This window comes from Bombus affinis, chromosome 6, assembly GCF_024516045.1.
Source record: "Bombus affinis isolate iyBomAffi1 chromosome 6, iyBomAffi1.2, whole genome shotgun sequence".
NCBI classification, from domain to species: Eukaryota; Metazoa; Arthropoda; class Insecta; order Hymenoptera; family Apidae; genus Bombus; species Bombus affinis.
Window position 1 is genome coordinate 1,035,590 of NC_066349.1, and position 19,168 is coordinate 1,054,757.

At 25.6% G+C, this 19,168-nt stretch overlaps 2 protein-coding genes across 4 annotated transcripts; one reads left to right on the top strand and one right to left on the bottom strand.

Moving 5' to 3' along the window:
• Positions 1-26: 26 nt before the first annotated feature.
• On the top strand, positions 27-10,793 carry LOC126917256 (WD repeat domain phosphoinositide-interacting protein 2). Of its 3 annotated transcripts, XM_050723978.1 has the most exons (11): positions 27-451; positions 1,085-1,167; positions 1,375-1,541; positions 1,973-2,167; positions 2,235-2,351; positions 2,438-2,592; positions 2,675-2,848; positions 2,917-3,024; positions 3,702-3,805; positions 6,366-6,422; positions 8,335-10,793. In XM_050723978.1, the coding sequence occupies exons 1-11, from the start codon at positions 315-317 to the stop codon at positions 8,448-8,450; spliced, it is 1,413 nt and encodes a 470-aa protein (XP_050579935.1). In that variant the 5' UTR covers positions 27-314; the 3' UTR covers positions 8,451-10,793. The 3 variants fall into 3 exon arrangements, with proteins under 3 accessions (XP_050579935.1, XP_050579937.1, XP_050579936.1); XM_050723980.1 differs by lacking the exons at positions 6,366-6,422; positions 8,335-10,793 and adding an exon at positions 4,031-4,477 and having other exon boundaries at positions 28-451; XM_050723979.1 differs by lacking the exon at positions 6,366-6,422 and having other exon boundaries at positions 29-451.
• Positions 10,794-11,787: 994 nt separating this feature from the next.
• Positions 11,788-18,799, bottom strand: LOC126917237 (transitional endoplasmic reticulum ATPase TER94). The gene is made up of 13 exons (XM_050723934.1): positions 18,641-18,799; positions 17,072-17,428; positions 15,339-15,531; positions 15,031-15,265; positions 14,826-14,959; positions 14,506-14,754; positions 14,267-14,431; positions 13,393-13,515; positions 13,057-13,269; positions 12,686-12,994; positions 12,435-12,596; positions 12,163-12,317; positions 11,788-12,027 (listed from the first exon to the last, which is right to left on the bottom strand). Exons 1-13 carry the CDS (start codon positions 18,655-18,657, stop codon positions 11,937-11,939), a joined length of 2,403 nt encoding a protein of 800 aa, XP_050579891.1. The 5' UTR covers positions 18,658-18,799; the 3' UTR covers positions 11,788-11,936.
• Between the last annotated feature and the right edge of the window lie 369 nt (positions 18,800-19,168).

The following is a 19,168-nucleotide window of genomic DNA, read 5'->3' on the forward strand; positions in this document are numbered from 1 at the left end:
TTTCAGTTTCGTCGTTCCGCCAGTTAGTCAACTTAGTAGAGATTGTCAGCTGTTCGATATATGAAACATTGGTAGTATGAATCTGTATAATACGCTGTATACATAGTCACTTGTAGGAATCGTCGACACCGAGTTCGACATCTGTTCACAAATCTTGCAGAAGCGTGCGCGTGCGTGTATTTGTATGAGCATACGTACAAGGAAAAAGAGAAACAGATAAAGAGAGGCAATAAAAATAAAGAGAGAAAAGGATATAAAAAGAAATTAAGAAAGAAGTGGATAAAGTGTTCTTACGCGGATAGTCCGTGCGATTTATGCAAAATCTCGTGCATAACGTGGATGTATTGACACAAGGATTAAAATACAGTATATCAGGACTAATGAACCTCGCAAATCAGACTACTGATCCTCAAAGTCGTGTTTTCTTTGTTAACTTCAATCAGGATTGCACGTAAGTGTCGCACCCTTGGTTGTGAAGTGAGGACGTCGTCCTTTGTTCCCTAACCTTATTGTTACTTCGTTACGAAGTGAAATTTGTTTCTTTAAAAACAAAATTAAGAATATATCTTGTGTATTAATATATCTTTGTCTCATCAATTACATAAAACATTCTGTATTTTGTGTATACCTACTGACGCGTACATATCTGGATTTCTTATAGTGTTTCTATTCGTCTGCGTTATTCATCTTCGTTTACTTATTATTGATGCGTATTATTGATGTAGTAGTCATTCATATCGATTACCTTGCATATCACTATTATAAAATGATTATGATCACAAAAATTTGTATATACTTAATGCCTTTTATCATTATCATGTTATTATCTTGGTTTCTATGCCACTTTTAATTTGTCATCATTGTTTCAAGTTGCCTTGGAGAAAGAAGAATTATTTCCTTATTAATTAATCCGTTATTAATATATAATACTTTATATTTTACAATATCAACACATTTGCAATAACTATTACTGTACTAACCATTACTAATTGCTAATGCAATGTAATGTAATTTGAAAATTTGTTAATGTTTCAAAACCCTGTATCTTATTGATAATAGTCATTCTATATAAAATTTATTTCAGATCTTTGGCAGTAGGATCAAAGGCAGGCTACAAACTTTTTTCTTTAAGCTCTGTTGACCATCTTGAGAAAATATATGAAAATGGTAACAAATTTTTATACATATAAAAATAAACATTGAAATTGTTTGTATATATTAGTCGTATATACATGCATAGACAAGTATTTTATATTTTTAGAAACCTTTTAGAAATTATGTTTTCTTAATATATATTCTGTTATCTTTAGTATCTTTTACCATATCTCTTTACTAGATCATCTTTTCAATTATGTATCATTATGTAAACTACAGATACTGAAGACATATACATTGTTGAACGACTATTCAGCAGCAGTCTTGTGGCGGTAGTTAGTTTAAGGTCGCCTCGTAAACTCAAAGTTTGTCACTTTAGGAAGGGCACTGAAATTTGCCATTATAGTTATTCTAATACTATTTTGGCTGTGAAATTGAATAGGGCAGTAAGTTTCATCATATTATAATAGCAATTGTGAATGTATGATAGTATGATAATAGAAACTAGTTTATTTAAATTTTAATTTTAGTTCCTTTCATTGAAGTAAATATTTTGTGGATGAAATTAAGTTTGTGTATTATCTCAAATTATGTATTTTGATACATAAAGCTATGAAATAACATTTGTTAAACTATTTTTGTAGAAATTAGTTTTATTCTTTTCTTTATTTAATGTGAAAGAGACTTGAACATAAGAAACATGAACATTCTTGGAACATCTGATTTAAATGAGACTTCTCCTAAATAATATCAGTTATAGATAGATCAGATGTATCAAATATTTCTATAAACAAGTTTCTATTAATAAAACGATATACATCATATTATCATAATCTTGTTAAATATATAGGAATTATAAAGTAATATAAATTTACAGAGATTAGTGGTATGTCTGGAAGAATCATTATATATTCATAACATAAGAGACATGAAAGTGTTACACACAATTCGTGATACTCCACCTAATTTAGCAGGTCTGTGTACACTATCAATAAATAGTGATAATTGCTATTTAGCTTATCCAGGTTCAAACACAATTGGTGAAGTTCAAATATTTGATGCAATTAATCTTGTAAGTATTATAAAAAACTTAACAAAGATAGGGATTACACATTTAAATATGTACTTTTTATTTTTAGCAAGCTAAAACTATGATTCCTGCGCATGACAGCCCATTGGCAGCACTTGCATTTAGCCCTAATGGTACCAAAGTAGCTACTGCTTCCGAAAAGGGTACTGTAATTAGAGTTTTCCATGTAAGTTTAATTATTCATATGGCATTAATTATTTGATCAGTTCCTAAATTTAGATGCATTGCTGAAGGTTCTTTATATCTCTGAAGGTTCATGATGGTACAAAACTGTTTGAGTTTCGTCGTGGAGTTAAGCGATGCGTATCTATAAGCAGTCTTGCTTTTAGTGTGGACTCTATGTTTCTTTGTTGTTCAAGTAATACAGAAACAGTGCATATTTTCAAGTTGGAAGAACCAAAGGAAGCGTATGTAATTTGTCATTATTTAACTTAATGCTACCATCAAATTTTCATTTTAATGATTCAAATTTTCTTTTATTATTATCAGATTGCGGCAAACAACAGAAGAATCACAAACTTGGATGGGATACTTAACAAAGGCTGTATCTGCATCAGCTAATTATTTACCTTCACAAGTAACTGATGTTTTCAATCAGGGACGTGCCTTTGCTAGCGTCCATTTGCCATTTCAAGGATTAAAAAATGTTTGTGCCATCACAGTGTAAGTTTAATTAATAAATTACGTATATGAACATATATACTTTTTCTAAAATGTATTTTATTATACAGCGTACATAAAGTACTTAGGTTGTTGGTGGCTAGTGCTGAGGGTTATTTGTATGTTTATAATTTGGACTCAACTGAAGGTGGAGATTGTACATTGCTTAAACAACATAGGTTTGTACTTCTACAATACAATATTTCTAATTTAATTCATATCTCATCAATAATTTTGATATTTAATTATTTTGTATTGTACGTAACTTCTTGTGTATCATGCAGTGCAATTGCATTGCTTGTATTCTATAACCTGTCTAACTTAAATATATGCGTGCTATTATTTTTTAACTATTGAAAATACGCACAAATTTTTCTAATTTACCATCTATCTAGTAGTTATAATTTTTCCTAGCATTTCCTTAAAAATCATTGTCTTGTATATGATAATTTTCTCTAATAACATAAATTTTTCTTACATCTACTCCCAGATTTTTCAAACTTTTCCTGAGTTTAATAAAATATATATTTGTATATTTTTTTAATCAATTCAGTGTATTTACATGAAAATTAAATTTCTATAAATTATTTCAAATTAATTATTTAAAATTCTTTTATAGCATAAAATATATCTGTATTTATTGTACGTTATAAGATTAGAATAACTATTCCTAAAATAAGTAAAGATATACTAAATAAATCAATCCATTGTGTCAAAGAACCTTATTGTAACAGACATAAAGTTATTACATTACAATGTACAATAAAACATTATTATTATTATTATATCATAAAACATCATTTAAATTTTCTAGTCATGTAAATAATGAGATATGAATAATAAATTACATTTATAGACTAGATGGTAAACGAGATGAAGTGGATTGTGCTAGTGCGTCTACAGCAGGATCTACAGAACCTCCTTCAGGAACGAATACTGCACGAATAGTACAAAATACAGGTATGACAATATCATAAGTATTTAAACATATTAAAAATAATGTAGGTTTTACCATCGAGCGTGTTGACGATAAAGATATATCATTCATATGAAACTGACACATTAACATGACTATACTATAATATTATAAGATTCATTGAACTTTAATATTCGATTTAAATATTGATGAATTCTTATCTTAAAATCAAGAAATGCTTAAGAATTTTTGTTTTAAAATATTTACAGATTAAGTTTGGCTTGCCTTCTCTGTTTTTAAGACAAACGTACATGTATAGATACATTATAATTGCTGTAGATGCAGTATTTACATGCACAAATTATAATTGTATATCATATTTTGTTAATGCATATGTGCATTTATTTGCACACAATGTGGTTCTTACCTATATTTATGTTGTAATTAATATAACAAAAGTTTATTAAAGAAACTGTATATTTAAAGAAGTGAATATTATATTTATTTTTGACAATATAGATTTTGATATATTGTAGCATTTTATATTATACAGAATGTAAAAAGTTGAAATAATTTTATCATATACAAAAAAAATATTCAGTATTTACTTCTACTTTTACAAATTTAATACCACATTGGATATAACATATTAAAATCAAATTATATTTTTGTATATGCAGAAATGTATATAAATGAATATTGTAAAACATGATAAATGTTTTTTTATATTCAGAATCATGACAAATTTTATTTTTTTAAATATTAAGATTAATGAACAGTACAATATGACTCACAACTAATTCTCTGGGAAATTATGAAGAAATCCATTCTATAATACTTTAATGAGTTATTAATGAAGATTATATTTTATTAATATTTATTATTATTTAACGCAATTTACTAAACTACATACATAAAGATTAATGTTCTTAATAATAGATATGCATAGTGTGTATATCTGTGCATGGGGTACATATTAATATAAGTTTGTAAAATAATTATCATTATCATAGAATTGGAAATACATATTTTATTAAAGTTATTTTTATATCAGATACAAATTAAAAAAAAATAAGTGTTTAATGTACATAAATACATTCTTTTTCAAAATAAATACAATAAAGAGCATAACTAAATTAATAACAAAATTGTTTATAAACAATCATTATTTAACATAAAGTTACAAAATATATAATTGAATAGAGAAATTAATACCATTTTGATTAGTATACTACAAAGGAATAACTTTAATTGTTTCAAATTTTTCACTTTATCGAATGATAAAGTAAATGTATGAAAAATCAGTTTTGTATTGAATATGCTTTTAAATTTGTAAGAGCATAATATTTTTGATAGTGTGAAAAGAGTATGTATATAGTACATATATACATATATTTTTAAATTGATCATTCAGTTCTATAATTATTAATGTTTACTATATAAATTTAAAAATACTGATAAAATATATGAATTAGCTTTGTTAAATAACTTTCTTTTTATTACAAATTTACGATAAAGTTAAATTTTGTATTGTTTCCTAGGGAATACTAAAAACAGTAACAAATGTTAAATATTAACAAATTATTCATCTTTTTGTTTATATTAATCTGGATGATTGGAATTTACATAATATAAATTACATTATGTTTACATAATATGTTTTTGGAGGTAATATTTGTGAATGTTTAATTAATTCAATAAGCTTTGTTTTGAAATGTCGCCATATTTATGTGTATATACATATCAGATGCACAAAATCCAAGATATTCTTAATTTTCAGGTTAAAATGAAAGTGATATAATAAAAATATATGATTCATGCACATATACAATTGAATAATTGTTTAGTGTCTTAAAATTTTAGACTGTCTTGCTATGGAGACAAATTTATTTTTATAATACTTTGTTTGCAAATAAAATTTTAAGTCTTCATTATTAATAAAAGTAATATATTAAGTTATCATAGTGAACTGAAATTACGGTAACTTTTGTATATACAAAATTAATTATATATTGCTCAATGTAAAACTAAGCTTTTCAATTCATGTTATTTATTTATAGACAAAATATAGGACAAAAGTTTGAAACATTAAAAAATACAGTTTTAACAATTAAGATTTAAACAATTACAGAGAATAGTGTATTCTTAAAAATTGTTGTTATTAGTTTAATTATGCTTCCTTACTGTATGTAATTTAGTTGGTTCTAGGACGTTGTTTTAGGTAATTTGAATTATGACATATTATAAGCGTTAAAATATTATTAAGAAGTATATCTATCAAATGATTAATTATAATTTTAGAAATATTGAGAACAATATGTCCTAACTCCTTTTAAATAAGATACTCATACAATGCCTTTAGGAAAAATAATGTTCTTAATTGCGTAATAAAATTAAATTATACTTTATTATTTATTATAAATACAACTTATCTAATCCCTTGTGCTGACACTATTTATCATTTTTTATTATTTACTTTATATTTTCTCTTTCCTTGCTTCTAACCCCTCTTAAGTAAATAAGTAACTTCTTTAGGGGCTAAAGGGGGGCCCCAACAATTGACTTTACTTGATGTAATTTTTTTCTTTTTATTATCCACTGAAGCCTGCATAAATAGCTACGCGGGTGTGTTGCGCGGCCGCTCGCCAGACTCCATGTCAGGTACTGGTATATTCTCTATTCTGTCCCTTGCTTTTTTTCACTCTCATTCTCCATATACATTCTACTTAAAAATTCTTTTACTGTGGTTTTTCTGCTATAATTAATACTTTATCCTACATATTTTTTTGTATATGCAGTGAGGAAAAGAATGAGAGTAACATTAAGTAATTCTTACATGGTTTGGGTGCTACATATTTTAAATGTATATTTACTAAAATTTAATAATCATAGTTTAAATATACTTATAATAATAAACACAATATTACGCTATTAAAGAGCAACTACTTACAAGCAATAATTAATATGCACTTGGGTATGTGTAGAATACTAAATTTTATTTTTCTGTAACTAAAACAAAATGAAAATCTGCATATCCGAATTTCATGTTTACTATTATAATTTAATTCGATAATGAACTTTTTTTGATTATTAAAATACTTTGAATCATAACAATATAGTCAAGATATTTAAACATTCGAAATTAATAACCAAGAAAAAATAAATTTGCAGGTAATTACTTTATATTATAAGAAAGTAAAATACGCATTAAGATATTTTAAATGTATGAACGTATATTATTTCTAAAATATACAAGGTGTCCCACTCAACTCTGCCACCCTTAATTACTTTCTTATTTGCTGTGAAACAAATAAATGTTTGGAGGGGAACATTATTGTATTCCAAAATGGAAATTAGGCTCTCAGAGTGAAAATCATTTCAAGTCATATTTTACTAATAGTAACGTTTCTCTTTTTTAAGCGAAATGGCATATTTTTTGTTTATCATTAAAAAGTTGAGATCAAAATACATCACATACTATGATCTTGAAATAACCCGGGCAGAAAATTTTCTAAGTAGATAATTGAGGTGGAAGCTGAAATAAATTACAGAAACAAAATGAACCATTTAATCGCATTCTTTATTATTTTAATATGCTAAAATCCATGATCAATGATATTGTATATATCAATGTTCAGGCTCCTGAGGTGAAAGTGCGTATTTCCAACATCATATGTGCAAGCATATTTTTGGATACAGTAAAAAGAGCTGGGCCTGCATTAGTTCTACATCTAAACAAATGTATTGAGTTTGAAAAAAGAATAAATAATACGACTAAAATGCTTATATTTTGCTTCTGTAATTCATTATCCATGAGCTTTCACTTCAATTGTTTAGGTAGGTAGGAAATCTCCGGGTCATTTGAAGGTCATAGTATGGGATATGCATGGGTGCATTTTGATCTCACCTTTTTAATGATAAACAAAAAACAAGTTCTTTCGTAAACAAAAACATTATTAGTAAAATCTCAGAAGATATGATTTGCAGATGATTTTCGCTCTCATAGCCTAATTTCTCTTCCAAAATACAATATTCTGTCGAAACATTTTTTTGTTCGGTGATAAATAAGAGAATAATTAAGGTGGAGTTAGGTGAGGCATCCTGCATATAAGCTATATTTCAATGAATGAAATGTGAATATATAAGTTAAATTTTATTTTATTAGAAATAAAATTATTAATTAAATTTCTAATTATATTTGTGTCACAATATTAAGAAATAATATAAATAAGTAAAGTATTAATAATTTTGAAGAACAGATAAATTTTTCTGATTTATTGTGGAAGATATTTCTTGTAAATTAATGTTAATGAGTCTTTTAATTATTAACATTCATTAACAAATGTTGCAACCACATTTCGAAAAAATAATAAAAACAATGATAATTGAAATATTTTTCCGTTATATTTAGTTTTGTGTTGATAAATATTGAAAATTTTTTAATGAAATCTGATATGAAAAATATGTCATGTATCATTGAATTCCAATTTCATACATCTTTATCGTTACATCCGCTTAAAATGGTTATTAATTTGAATATTTATGATCGAAATAAATAAATGGATTTTTATAGAGTCCGAAAAGTATCACGAGATGATAGCAGCAACTGAGAGTCCACCAGGCTTTTCGGGTTCCTTCCGTTTGAAAGATGATGCTGAATTTCCACCTGTTACGCAAAGGACGGATTGAGTGTAATAATTGAGGCATATCAAAAATTGAGGATGAATTATATCTAACAGTGATTGAAATTAGAACACTGAATACAGGTCAACTATGAATCTATAATCATAGCTAATGTTGCAAATTCAGGAAAGCAACAAATTCTTTTTTAATGAAAATATTATAAAGAAACAGTGATGAATTTGTATAAGTTATATAAATACTAAAGCTATCATATATCTAGATATTCATATCGTATCAAAAGTTAATAACTTGAAAGAATTCTTATGATACTTTTAGTTTCAGTTTTTCAAGTCAGTATTTTATATTAGAATCTTATTATTATCAAAGAGCATGCAGTTGATTTTAGAAAGTTTAGTAATTTAATGATGGTTACTGCAATGCTTAAAAGAAAATACATTGAAAAAATTTAAGGTGTAATATGCTTGAAAATATTTAGCAAAAATGTTTAACATAAAATTATGTGAAACAATGTAGACATTTAAGTATTTTTACTATGAATTATTAAAACAATGTTTATAACAAGATATTATATACATCAAACATGCAAAAACATTTTTTTCAGTACATAATATTCTTATTGAATGTTTTGTACTTATTTTTATTGAATTACTGTATTTTGTAATTATATATTGTCATATTCTGTGTGTTCAGTGACTAATAAAACAACCTCTTATTCTTTTAAGAAATATTATAAATTGACGTTTTGGGAAAAGTATAATACTTACATGTTTTTAACAAACTTGTCCATGAATATTTTTCAAAAATGGAATATTCTGAAAATACTTGTGATAACATATTTCATGTTTTCTTTATATATGAAATATTTCATATAATGTAAATGTGAAAAATAGTTTATATAAACAGTTATATATAAAATGAAATGAATTTCATTATATTTGAATTTTTATTCAAGTTAAAATTATTTTGAACATAAAATATTTACAATGCGTATGAAGACATCTTTTAGGAAATAATATAATTAAATATCATTTATTAAACCAAGACATTGAAAAAATTTTATCTTCTTTTCAATTATTGTACTTTATTCAGTGTATAATAATATAATTGTTATATATTTAGTATGTTTTCAATAGTCTTGTTTATCAAAAAATTGAATGGATTCCATTATTTTTCATGTTTTTCTTAAAATAAAATATCTAGTTAAAAATATTTTATCAGTTTGTTTAAATATTGATTATATGATTTGTAATTTTTCTATATATAGTATCAATCAATTTTTAAATTTATTATAACCTTATATGTATTATGCATAATGAAAGATTGTGGCATTTCTGAAGGTATATTATAAATTCCAAGTAGTTTTCCTATATTGTGTTAGTTCTATGACGTTTTTTTTTTTTGTTATATTATCAATTCCACTTATATATTTCCGCACTTTGCTTGCTCTCTTTATATTTATTCTAAACTTGATATTTGTCTTTACTTTTGAATGTTTAGAATAATAGAACAAAGCAAAATTCAGGATATTATATTTACATATTTGTAATTAAAAGTTTGTATATGATACAGATCTTGTGTTGTCTGTTATCCTTATTATTTCATTTATTTTCAATATGAACTGTTTTAATTCGTTTGATACATTCACATTTCAAGTCTAAAATAATATTATGTATTGTTTCTATGACTTTACACGTTTGTTTATAATTTTGAAAATACATAAGCAATAAAACTTTGTTCTCGTTTTATAATATATGCTTTAATCTAAGGACGCAGACAACATCGTTATTTAAAACAATATTATTTTAAAAAATAGGCAATAATCTATGTAATTATTAATTCAAATACTGTAGACCCATAATGTCTTTCGGTGCTTTTGTATGAACGTAATGTCTTGTTTAGTAAATAATTTAACTTTTATAAAAATAAGTAATGTTAAAAACAAGTGTACATACGCATATATAATAAATTTTTAAGTACTGACATTGCATATAAAACTTCTTACGAATATATGTAATTATAATGATGCATTGCTTTTAATTATGAAAACATTCAATCTTCCTAAATTTTGTGCGTTATAAAACAATTATATTACTGAACATAATAATAAATTTTTATACAATAATCTATTATTCTATTATAATATTCTTTATTCATTTTACATAATGTATTTAATGCAACTTTAATGCTTTGTGAAGATGTATCGTAATGATTCCATTAAAAATATTAAGAGGTTGGGAAATTTCACAACAATAATATGTAGATATGCTTTTAGAAAATGAAAACAAAAATGTTAAATCAAATAAAAAAGTATGTAAAGCGTGAATTGATCTAACTTGCAAATATCTAATGTAATATAAGATATAATAATATACTATTTAAAAAGTGGTTAATTTTTTGCTTTTTCCTCTTTTCAATGTGCATACAAATATTTTAATAAATATTCATAAAAAATATGTACCCACAAATTTAAATTAATTAGAATTTAAAATTTTGTAATAACTTGTAATAAAATTTGTAAGTGCTACATAAATAAATAATAAATAATTTGAACTATCAATAGTTTCAGAATTATATATGTAAAAATAAACGATGTACTTGCAAATACGTAACGTAAAGGTAAGTAATGTATATCAGAAAATTTTATTTAATTGCTTAATTAAAGAACTTCAACTTTTATAAAGTTATGAGAACTATGATAAAAATGAATGAATATATATATATATATATATATGAATATATGAATAATGAAGTTAACACTTTATTCTAAAATGAAAGGTTTTAAGAGATTCTTTGGTAATTTGTAAATAAATTTACTACTACAAGCAGACTGTAAATTCACCAATACACATCACCAGTTCCAACAATTTCACTGACATTGCTTAAACTCTCACATTACTGTAATCTCAGAGTGTGAACAATGAAATGTAATTAAATACAGCGACAACGTAGCAAAAGAGTCTATCTCTAAGTCAAGTTGAAAAAATATATAACACTGTTATAGAATCAGAATTATGTTTTTATGTGAATAACCCAAATATAAAATTACATAGAAAAACTTATGAACAACGGAAAATTCGTATATTTCTATGCAATATATATACAAAATAACGTATGAGATTAGGGTAGTTTATATACGTATAAAGTAATAATCAATGAATTATATTTCTATCTATAATATGTATATATCTATACATATAAAATGAAATTAAATTTATATTATCTTAGTAGTACAATATAATTTTCGCAATTTTATATTTTTTCTTGTGTAATTTGAATATAAAAAAATGTTCTTTTATTACACTTATATCATTAGTTTAGCTTAATTAAAATTTACCCTAATTACATACGTAAAATTGCATATACTAACACAGAATAATTGGTATTGAATTAGATTCATGTATTTTTGTATTATCAATTTCTTAGAATTACTTTTCTGTAAAATTTGTGTTTATAAACACAAAGTATTTTCTGCAGAATAGACAGGCCCTTTTGTCGCATGCTCACTGTAATGAGGTACACAGACATGAAGACTTAGCTGTAAAGATCATCATCTCCATCATCTTGGAAGGTTTGATCACCCTGTGTTGTATCTTGAGTACCGCTTGCTCCGCTTTGCGGAAATCTACAAAGATTTAAAATTTACTTTAGAGCAAATACAATCTAATATATTAGATAGAATATGTAATTACAGGCATACGCTTTGTCATTGTTTTCATACACTAATTTAAAAAATATTTAAACAATTTATATATTTTACCTAAAATTACTTCCAAATCCACGAGACTGTTGAAGCGTCTGCGCAAACATTTCATATTTTCTAATATCGTTATCAGATACAGAACGTCGCGCAAATCTCATTGCTTCTTCGAAATGAGCTCTAGTTATTTCTGGTACAGGATCATCTTCATCCATCTATAATATCATATATAAAATTATCAATAACAAGTATGAAACTGATTAAAATGTGTAATAATATATAATATAATAATATAAATAATATATGTAACATTAAAACATTTAGATACTCACATCCATAGATGCTGATGGATTACTAGCACGTTCTTTTTCTCTTCGAATCTCAGTTTCAATGCTTTGTCTAATAGCAAGTTTGCATGCACGCTGACAAATTTCTGTTATATCAGCACCCGAAAAACCATGTGTTACTTTAGCTATGTAGCTCAAATCTACATCCTATAACACAAATATTAATGGCAACTAGGGCGTATTGAAGCAAAATGTAGAATATTACTAGAGATACAAATGTATTTAATTTTCCATACCTTCGCTACAGGTGATTTTCGAAGGTTAGCTCTAAAAATCGCTTCTCGAGACTTTTCATCTGGTAATGGTATATAAATCAATTGATCTAATCTGCCAGGTCGTAGAATAGCGGGATCAATAATATCAGGACGATTAGTAGCTCCTATGATAAATACATTTTTCTTTGCGCCCATACCATCCATTTCTGTCAAAATTTGATTTATCACGCGGTCTGCTGCTCCACCAGCATCCCCCAGTGTACCACCACGAGATTTGGCGATAGAATCGAGTTCGTCAAAGAATAATACGCAAGGAGCTGCAGCTCTTGCCTATAAATGATTATAATAAATAAAATAATTGTGTTTTATGTTTTTGAATTTAAATTACTTACTTTATCAAAAACATCTCTGACATTCGCCTCAGATTCACCAAACCACATTGTTAATAATTCTGGACCCTTTACAGAAATAAAATTTGCTTGACATTCATTAGCTATTGCTTTAGCCAGTAATGTTTTACCACAACCAGGGGGTCCATAAAATAATACACCTCTGGATGGTTGCATACCAAATTTTAAGAATTTATCTGGATGTTCAACTGGATACTAGATAACAAAGGAAACATAATTACTTTAATCTCATAATTTTATTGTATAGCTTTATTGTATATTTATTTAGTATATAGTCTAGTTTATTATTTATAGTAGTTTACTTAACAATTTTCTTACCTGTACCAACTCCTGTAATTCCATTTTAACATTTTGTAAACCTCCAATATCATCCCATGTCACAGTTGGAACTTCTACAATAGTTTCTCGCAAAGCGCTTGGACTACTCTTAGTCATAGCATACTAAAATAAAAATATAAAATTATTTATAATATTGTAAATTATAACATAGTTTATATTATACAATACGTTTATAAATTTAATTTAATTTCTCAGACACGACAATATTTACAGTATTTATGAATGTCTTTCAATTTCAATGTCATTACAGTGTAATCGTTACTATTTGAATATCACTGTTAATTTCAAATTAATTTTCGAAAACTTAACAATATCATAGTTGCTAAGACTAAACTAATCATTGAAATAAGAAAACGAATTTGGATAGCTTTACTGTTAAGATCAAATAAACAGAAGAACTTTTCAAAACTAACAACTAAACTGCAGATCTTTATACATTTATGGGAAATTTAAAAATGTAAAAATGCTCATATATCTTGTATAATGTGCAAAAATAAATAAAACATCTAAAGTATAATATTTTGCACAATATTTAGTAAATAAAACAATCTTCTATTTAGGTTCCATTTTTTAAATTACATCTATGAAAATATAAATGTGCATAAATATCTACAATTTACTGATAACTATGTAGCAATAACGGAAAATCTGGAGAAAACATATGACTGGAAAAATAGTTCAACAAGATCCCTTTTGCATATCCTTATGCTTATAAATAAAACTAATAATAATACATAGAAAATAAGAAGATTTATAGTAAATTTCAGAGTAAATTCACAGTAAACATACTGATATATGTATAGTCAGTCGTATACTGATTGGTTTGAAAAAGTTTAATGCATGAGGTAATTACCTTGAAATTATCCATAGTAACGGCAAGAGAAGATAAAACTTCAGCATCTATATGTTCTTCTTCCAAGTCAATGAGATCCATTTTTTCACGAATTTGTTGTAATGCTGCCTCAGAGCATAACGAAGCCAAATCAGCTCCTACATGCCCATGTGTTTCCGCTGCAATCTAAACGATTGCATTAATTCAGTAAATACTATTAAAATAAACAATTTAATAACTTCAAACTTAATTATATAAACCTCTTCTAATTCAACATCATCTGCAAGTTTCATGTTTTTCGTATGAATTCGTAAAATTTCTAAACGACCAGTAGCATCAGGTATTCCGATATCAATTTCTTTATCAAAACGACCAAAACGCCGCAATGCAGGATCAATGCTGTTAGGTCGATTAGTAGCAGCCATTACAATAACATGGGAACTTTGTTTCATGCCATCCATTAAAGTTAACAACTGAGACACTATACGTCTTTCTACTTCTCCATGAGTCTAGATGGAAAATGACATATAAATCATACATTCAATTTGTAAATGTATAAAATAAAATGAATAATAAAAACCTTCTCCCTTTTTGGAGCAATGGCATCAAGTTCATCAATGAAAATTATAGCTGGTGAATTTTTTTCTGCCTCTTCGAATGCTTTTCTTAAGTTACTTTCTGACTCTCCCGCAAGTTTACTCATAATCTCAGGACCTTTCAACATAACAAATTGAGTAACATTCTAAAGTAAAAAAATATTATACCATATTTAAAGATTAACATACCATTGATAAGAAAGAAAAATGCTCCTGTTTCATTAGCAACAGCTCGAGCAATAAGGGTCTTTCCTGTGCCTGGCGGGCCATATAAAAGAATACCACGAGGTGGTTTAACGCCAATAACTTTAAACAAAGATGGATGCCTTAAAGGTAATTCTACCATTTCTTTAATTTGAGCTAATTGTTTGCGAACACCACCAATATCATCGTAACCTACAGCATTTAAAGCCTCTTCTTCCTCCTACAATGTTTTTACGTATTTATATTACGATATAAAGAAATAAATACTTGTTGAAAGATTATACTAAACTAACCTCCCTCTTAATAGCATCACCTTCACAATGAATAATTGTATCAGGAGCTACAATACAAAATGGTCCAGGATCTGTTTCTACTACTTTAAATTCTACAACACGCATACCACCACGTACAATAAAATTATCATCTTTATGAACAGGACGATAAGCTTCTAAGAAGTATGGTTTTAAATATACTTCAAATAAGTTTCTATAACAAAAAAGTAAGTTACTTTATAATTAAACTTTATGTATATCTAAAAAGAAGTAATGATTAATTAAAATATAATATTGAATTACCAATAATGTGAATTTCCTTTTTATTTTTTTATGTACACAGAACACATTACATTCTATTTACATATCTATTAGAAAATTTAAATATAAATATTTCTTAATCCCTTCAAGTACATATTTATATATATATATGTATAAAAATATACATATGATCTTTAGAACATAAGATAATTTGTATTGATATTTACATTATACATTAAAACAGGGTGTTTGCATACATATATAATTAATATCATTTTATATTAATTAAAATCATTTTACTTTATTCACAAATGCTCCCAGTTTTAAAGTTGTTATTGTGTAAGGGAATTACCTAAATATATCAACCATTTTTGTTATGTGTTCTATGTTATACTTGATTTATATGAATTTAAAATAACAATACATTTTTGACAAAAAATATTAATATAATAAGTATTAAATATGAAGTATTTAATGAACTGAAAGCATAAATATGTAATAGGTTTGTAATGATATGATTACATTATATATTGGTGTAGACAACTATCTTAATATTGCATATTATAATGATGTAGCTTCTATAAACTGAACATTATATTATATTTTTCATATCACATATTTTCAAACATATCTGTTGTAATAAATATATATTAAATATATACTTTTCACGATAATATTAAATTTTTAACTATTTTAAAAATTAATTTTTTAAATTATTTGAGGAAAATAGGTGAAAGTAAGTAGCCATATTTTGCCTAACTTTAAAATAACTTTACTTCGATTTATAAAATTTATTGTTTTGATTAGCATGCAATGTCAAAATACTACGATATATGCAAATATCCAATACTAGAATATATCCAAATGTCCAAATTGGACAAATTGAGAATATAAAGAATTAAATAAAAAAAAAAACCTCTACTTTCAGGTTAAACTGAAAAAAGTATTGATTTGATTTCATTTGTTACTTTATATATAATTATTTTATGTATCTTAAATATTAGTTGAAAAGATGTAAAATATATTAGGTCATCCCATAAGTTCGTGCCGATTTTTGTGTATACATTTCATGTGTTGATTTATAAACATACGGCGATAAGGGACCAATGCACTTGAGCTTAGCTGGTCGAGAACAGGCTAGAGCAGATGGGAAGAAGTTGTACAACGAGAGGGGATTACATTTTTTCATGAAACTGAAAGGTATGTAAACAATCTTAACATATATAACTGCTCGAAAAACGGAACGAACTTATGGCATGACCTAATACCTAATATTGTTCTGGCTAGAGCAATTATTACATTAGGTACATTTTGTATCTTTATATATGTAAAACAAAAAGACAATAATAATGAGTAAATAATAAAACAATTTTGATTATCAAAATTAAATGTCATTTAAAATTAACTCATTATTTAAAAATATGATATAGTTAAAATTAAAATTAAAATATGAAAAATATATTTTTCATTTTTGTAAAAAAGCTATTGATTACCCTGTAAGACCAGTTACTGTATCATCCATTGGTAGTACGTGAATGCGTTTTCCATATTTAACTTCTGGACATGCTTGTACAGAAACAATATCACTTAAACGTACACGCAAATTATTTCTTATGACACGGTTCATGCGAATTTTTTCATCAGGGCATGTATCATCAGAAAGAACAATGCACACAGTTTCTTTGCGTCTTTTTCCTTTCAACAATACTGTATCTCCACGGAAAAGTTGCAATTCATCCATTTTTGCTTGAGAAAGAGCTACTACAGAATTGTCATCTGCAATAGCTTCATCCACTAATAATCTATTTGGCTTGTCCTTCTTTCGAAGAATTGCTGTTGCCAAATCTTCACTGTTACAACACAAGGCATTTGATTAATTTCAACAAAGAGATATTAATCATTAAATAAAATATATATAATGCTGGTAAATAAAAAATAATTTTAATTTATGACTAAACTATTTTAGTTTTTATCTATCAATTTAATCTATTAAAGATAATGTCTTTATGTCATTTATATAATGTCTATATAACCACTTAAGTTGTACTATAAACATAATAATCTTAATGTCTCATTTATTTTTGTTACTACAAGCACAACTTTCTTAACACATAATATGTTTCCTTATGATAGATATTTTATTTATTACTATTTTATGATAACATATAATATATATATATATATATAACATATTTAATGAATTATCATTACATATGAATAATTAAGAAATTAATTTTGATATTATGATCTATTTACATTAAAATAATGTATTTTTTATCATAAATATATAAATATATATTCATTATGATTAATATTGTTATACTTCAAAAATACTTTTGTACTCTATAAAATTTAATAATAATAATTTAACATGTTTTACCTTAATTTTAATTTTTGATAAAAAAATATAGGCGTCAAACTTTTGTTTTTATACATAGAATAAATAATAGACATTTTACATATACAAAATACTCATTAAACCTATAAAAAATAATTTGTAACATTTTTCATTTATAGTGTGAATAAGATCGTATATGATAATCATATAAAATGTAATTAAAAAATTAATGTATTTAGTTTTTAAAACTGAACATATGATGTTTACGCAGTTTTGTGTTATACTTATCTCTTGAAACTAAATAGAAGTAAAATTATATATTTTATTTCTACTAAGAATTCTTTATAAGATTAAAAAATATCATAGTAAAAAATAAATATCAGTATTAGCAAAATTCCTTTGTCATGTTCGGTATAGTATTCGGCCATGAACAGTCGGCACACAAAAATGATAAGCGCGATTTTTGTTATTACACGTTGTTATCATAAGAAAAATTGAAGTTTATACTGAATGATTAATTTTTATAGAAGAAAATTTAATAGATATCATTTATTTTCATAAGAATCTATAAAAAGACGCGTTGCGTCGACATGATGACAACGTAAAATTGGAAGCATGGATACAATTTATTTGTATGCTTTATGTTTGAACATTGAAGTATTAAAATTATATCATTACAAATATTATTTGACTAAATAGTTTTTTTTTTGTTAAATTGTCTTACCTTTTTGGTTCGCCCATTATTCTGTTGATTTCAACGCAAAAGAAAATGCACACGTAATGAGCAGAACTTGATATCGCACACGTACAAGTCAGCTACACCTATAGTCGATCCAATGAACATTCTCATTTGAACTTTCATGGCTTGCATTGGACTCCCCTATTGTCGAATCAAAAGCTGAAGGCAAATTTACAATAGACAAATAGATTTGCCATTTTAAAATCTTATTGGCTACGGAGTCTTTAAACTATCGTTAGTTATCGTAATTTTCAGTTCTTAATTTTGATTATTTAATTAATTATATTTTACTACAGAAATTGTAAGAAATTTTAATATACATTACTATTCAATTTCAGATACGCAAAATATATATTAGTATAAACAAATTATCGAGTACTGTTACTTTCGTCAATTTAATAAGTAAAATTTTGTACTTTATAGCATCCTATAAATATTTTTCATTTTTTTCTAAATTTCTGAATATATAAGTGAATATATAAGAATATATAGGTATTACTAGATATTTATTAA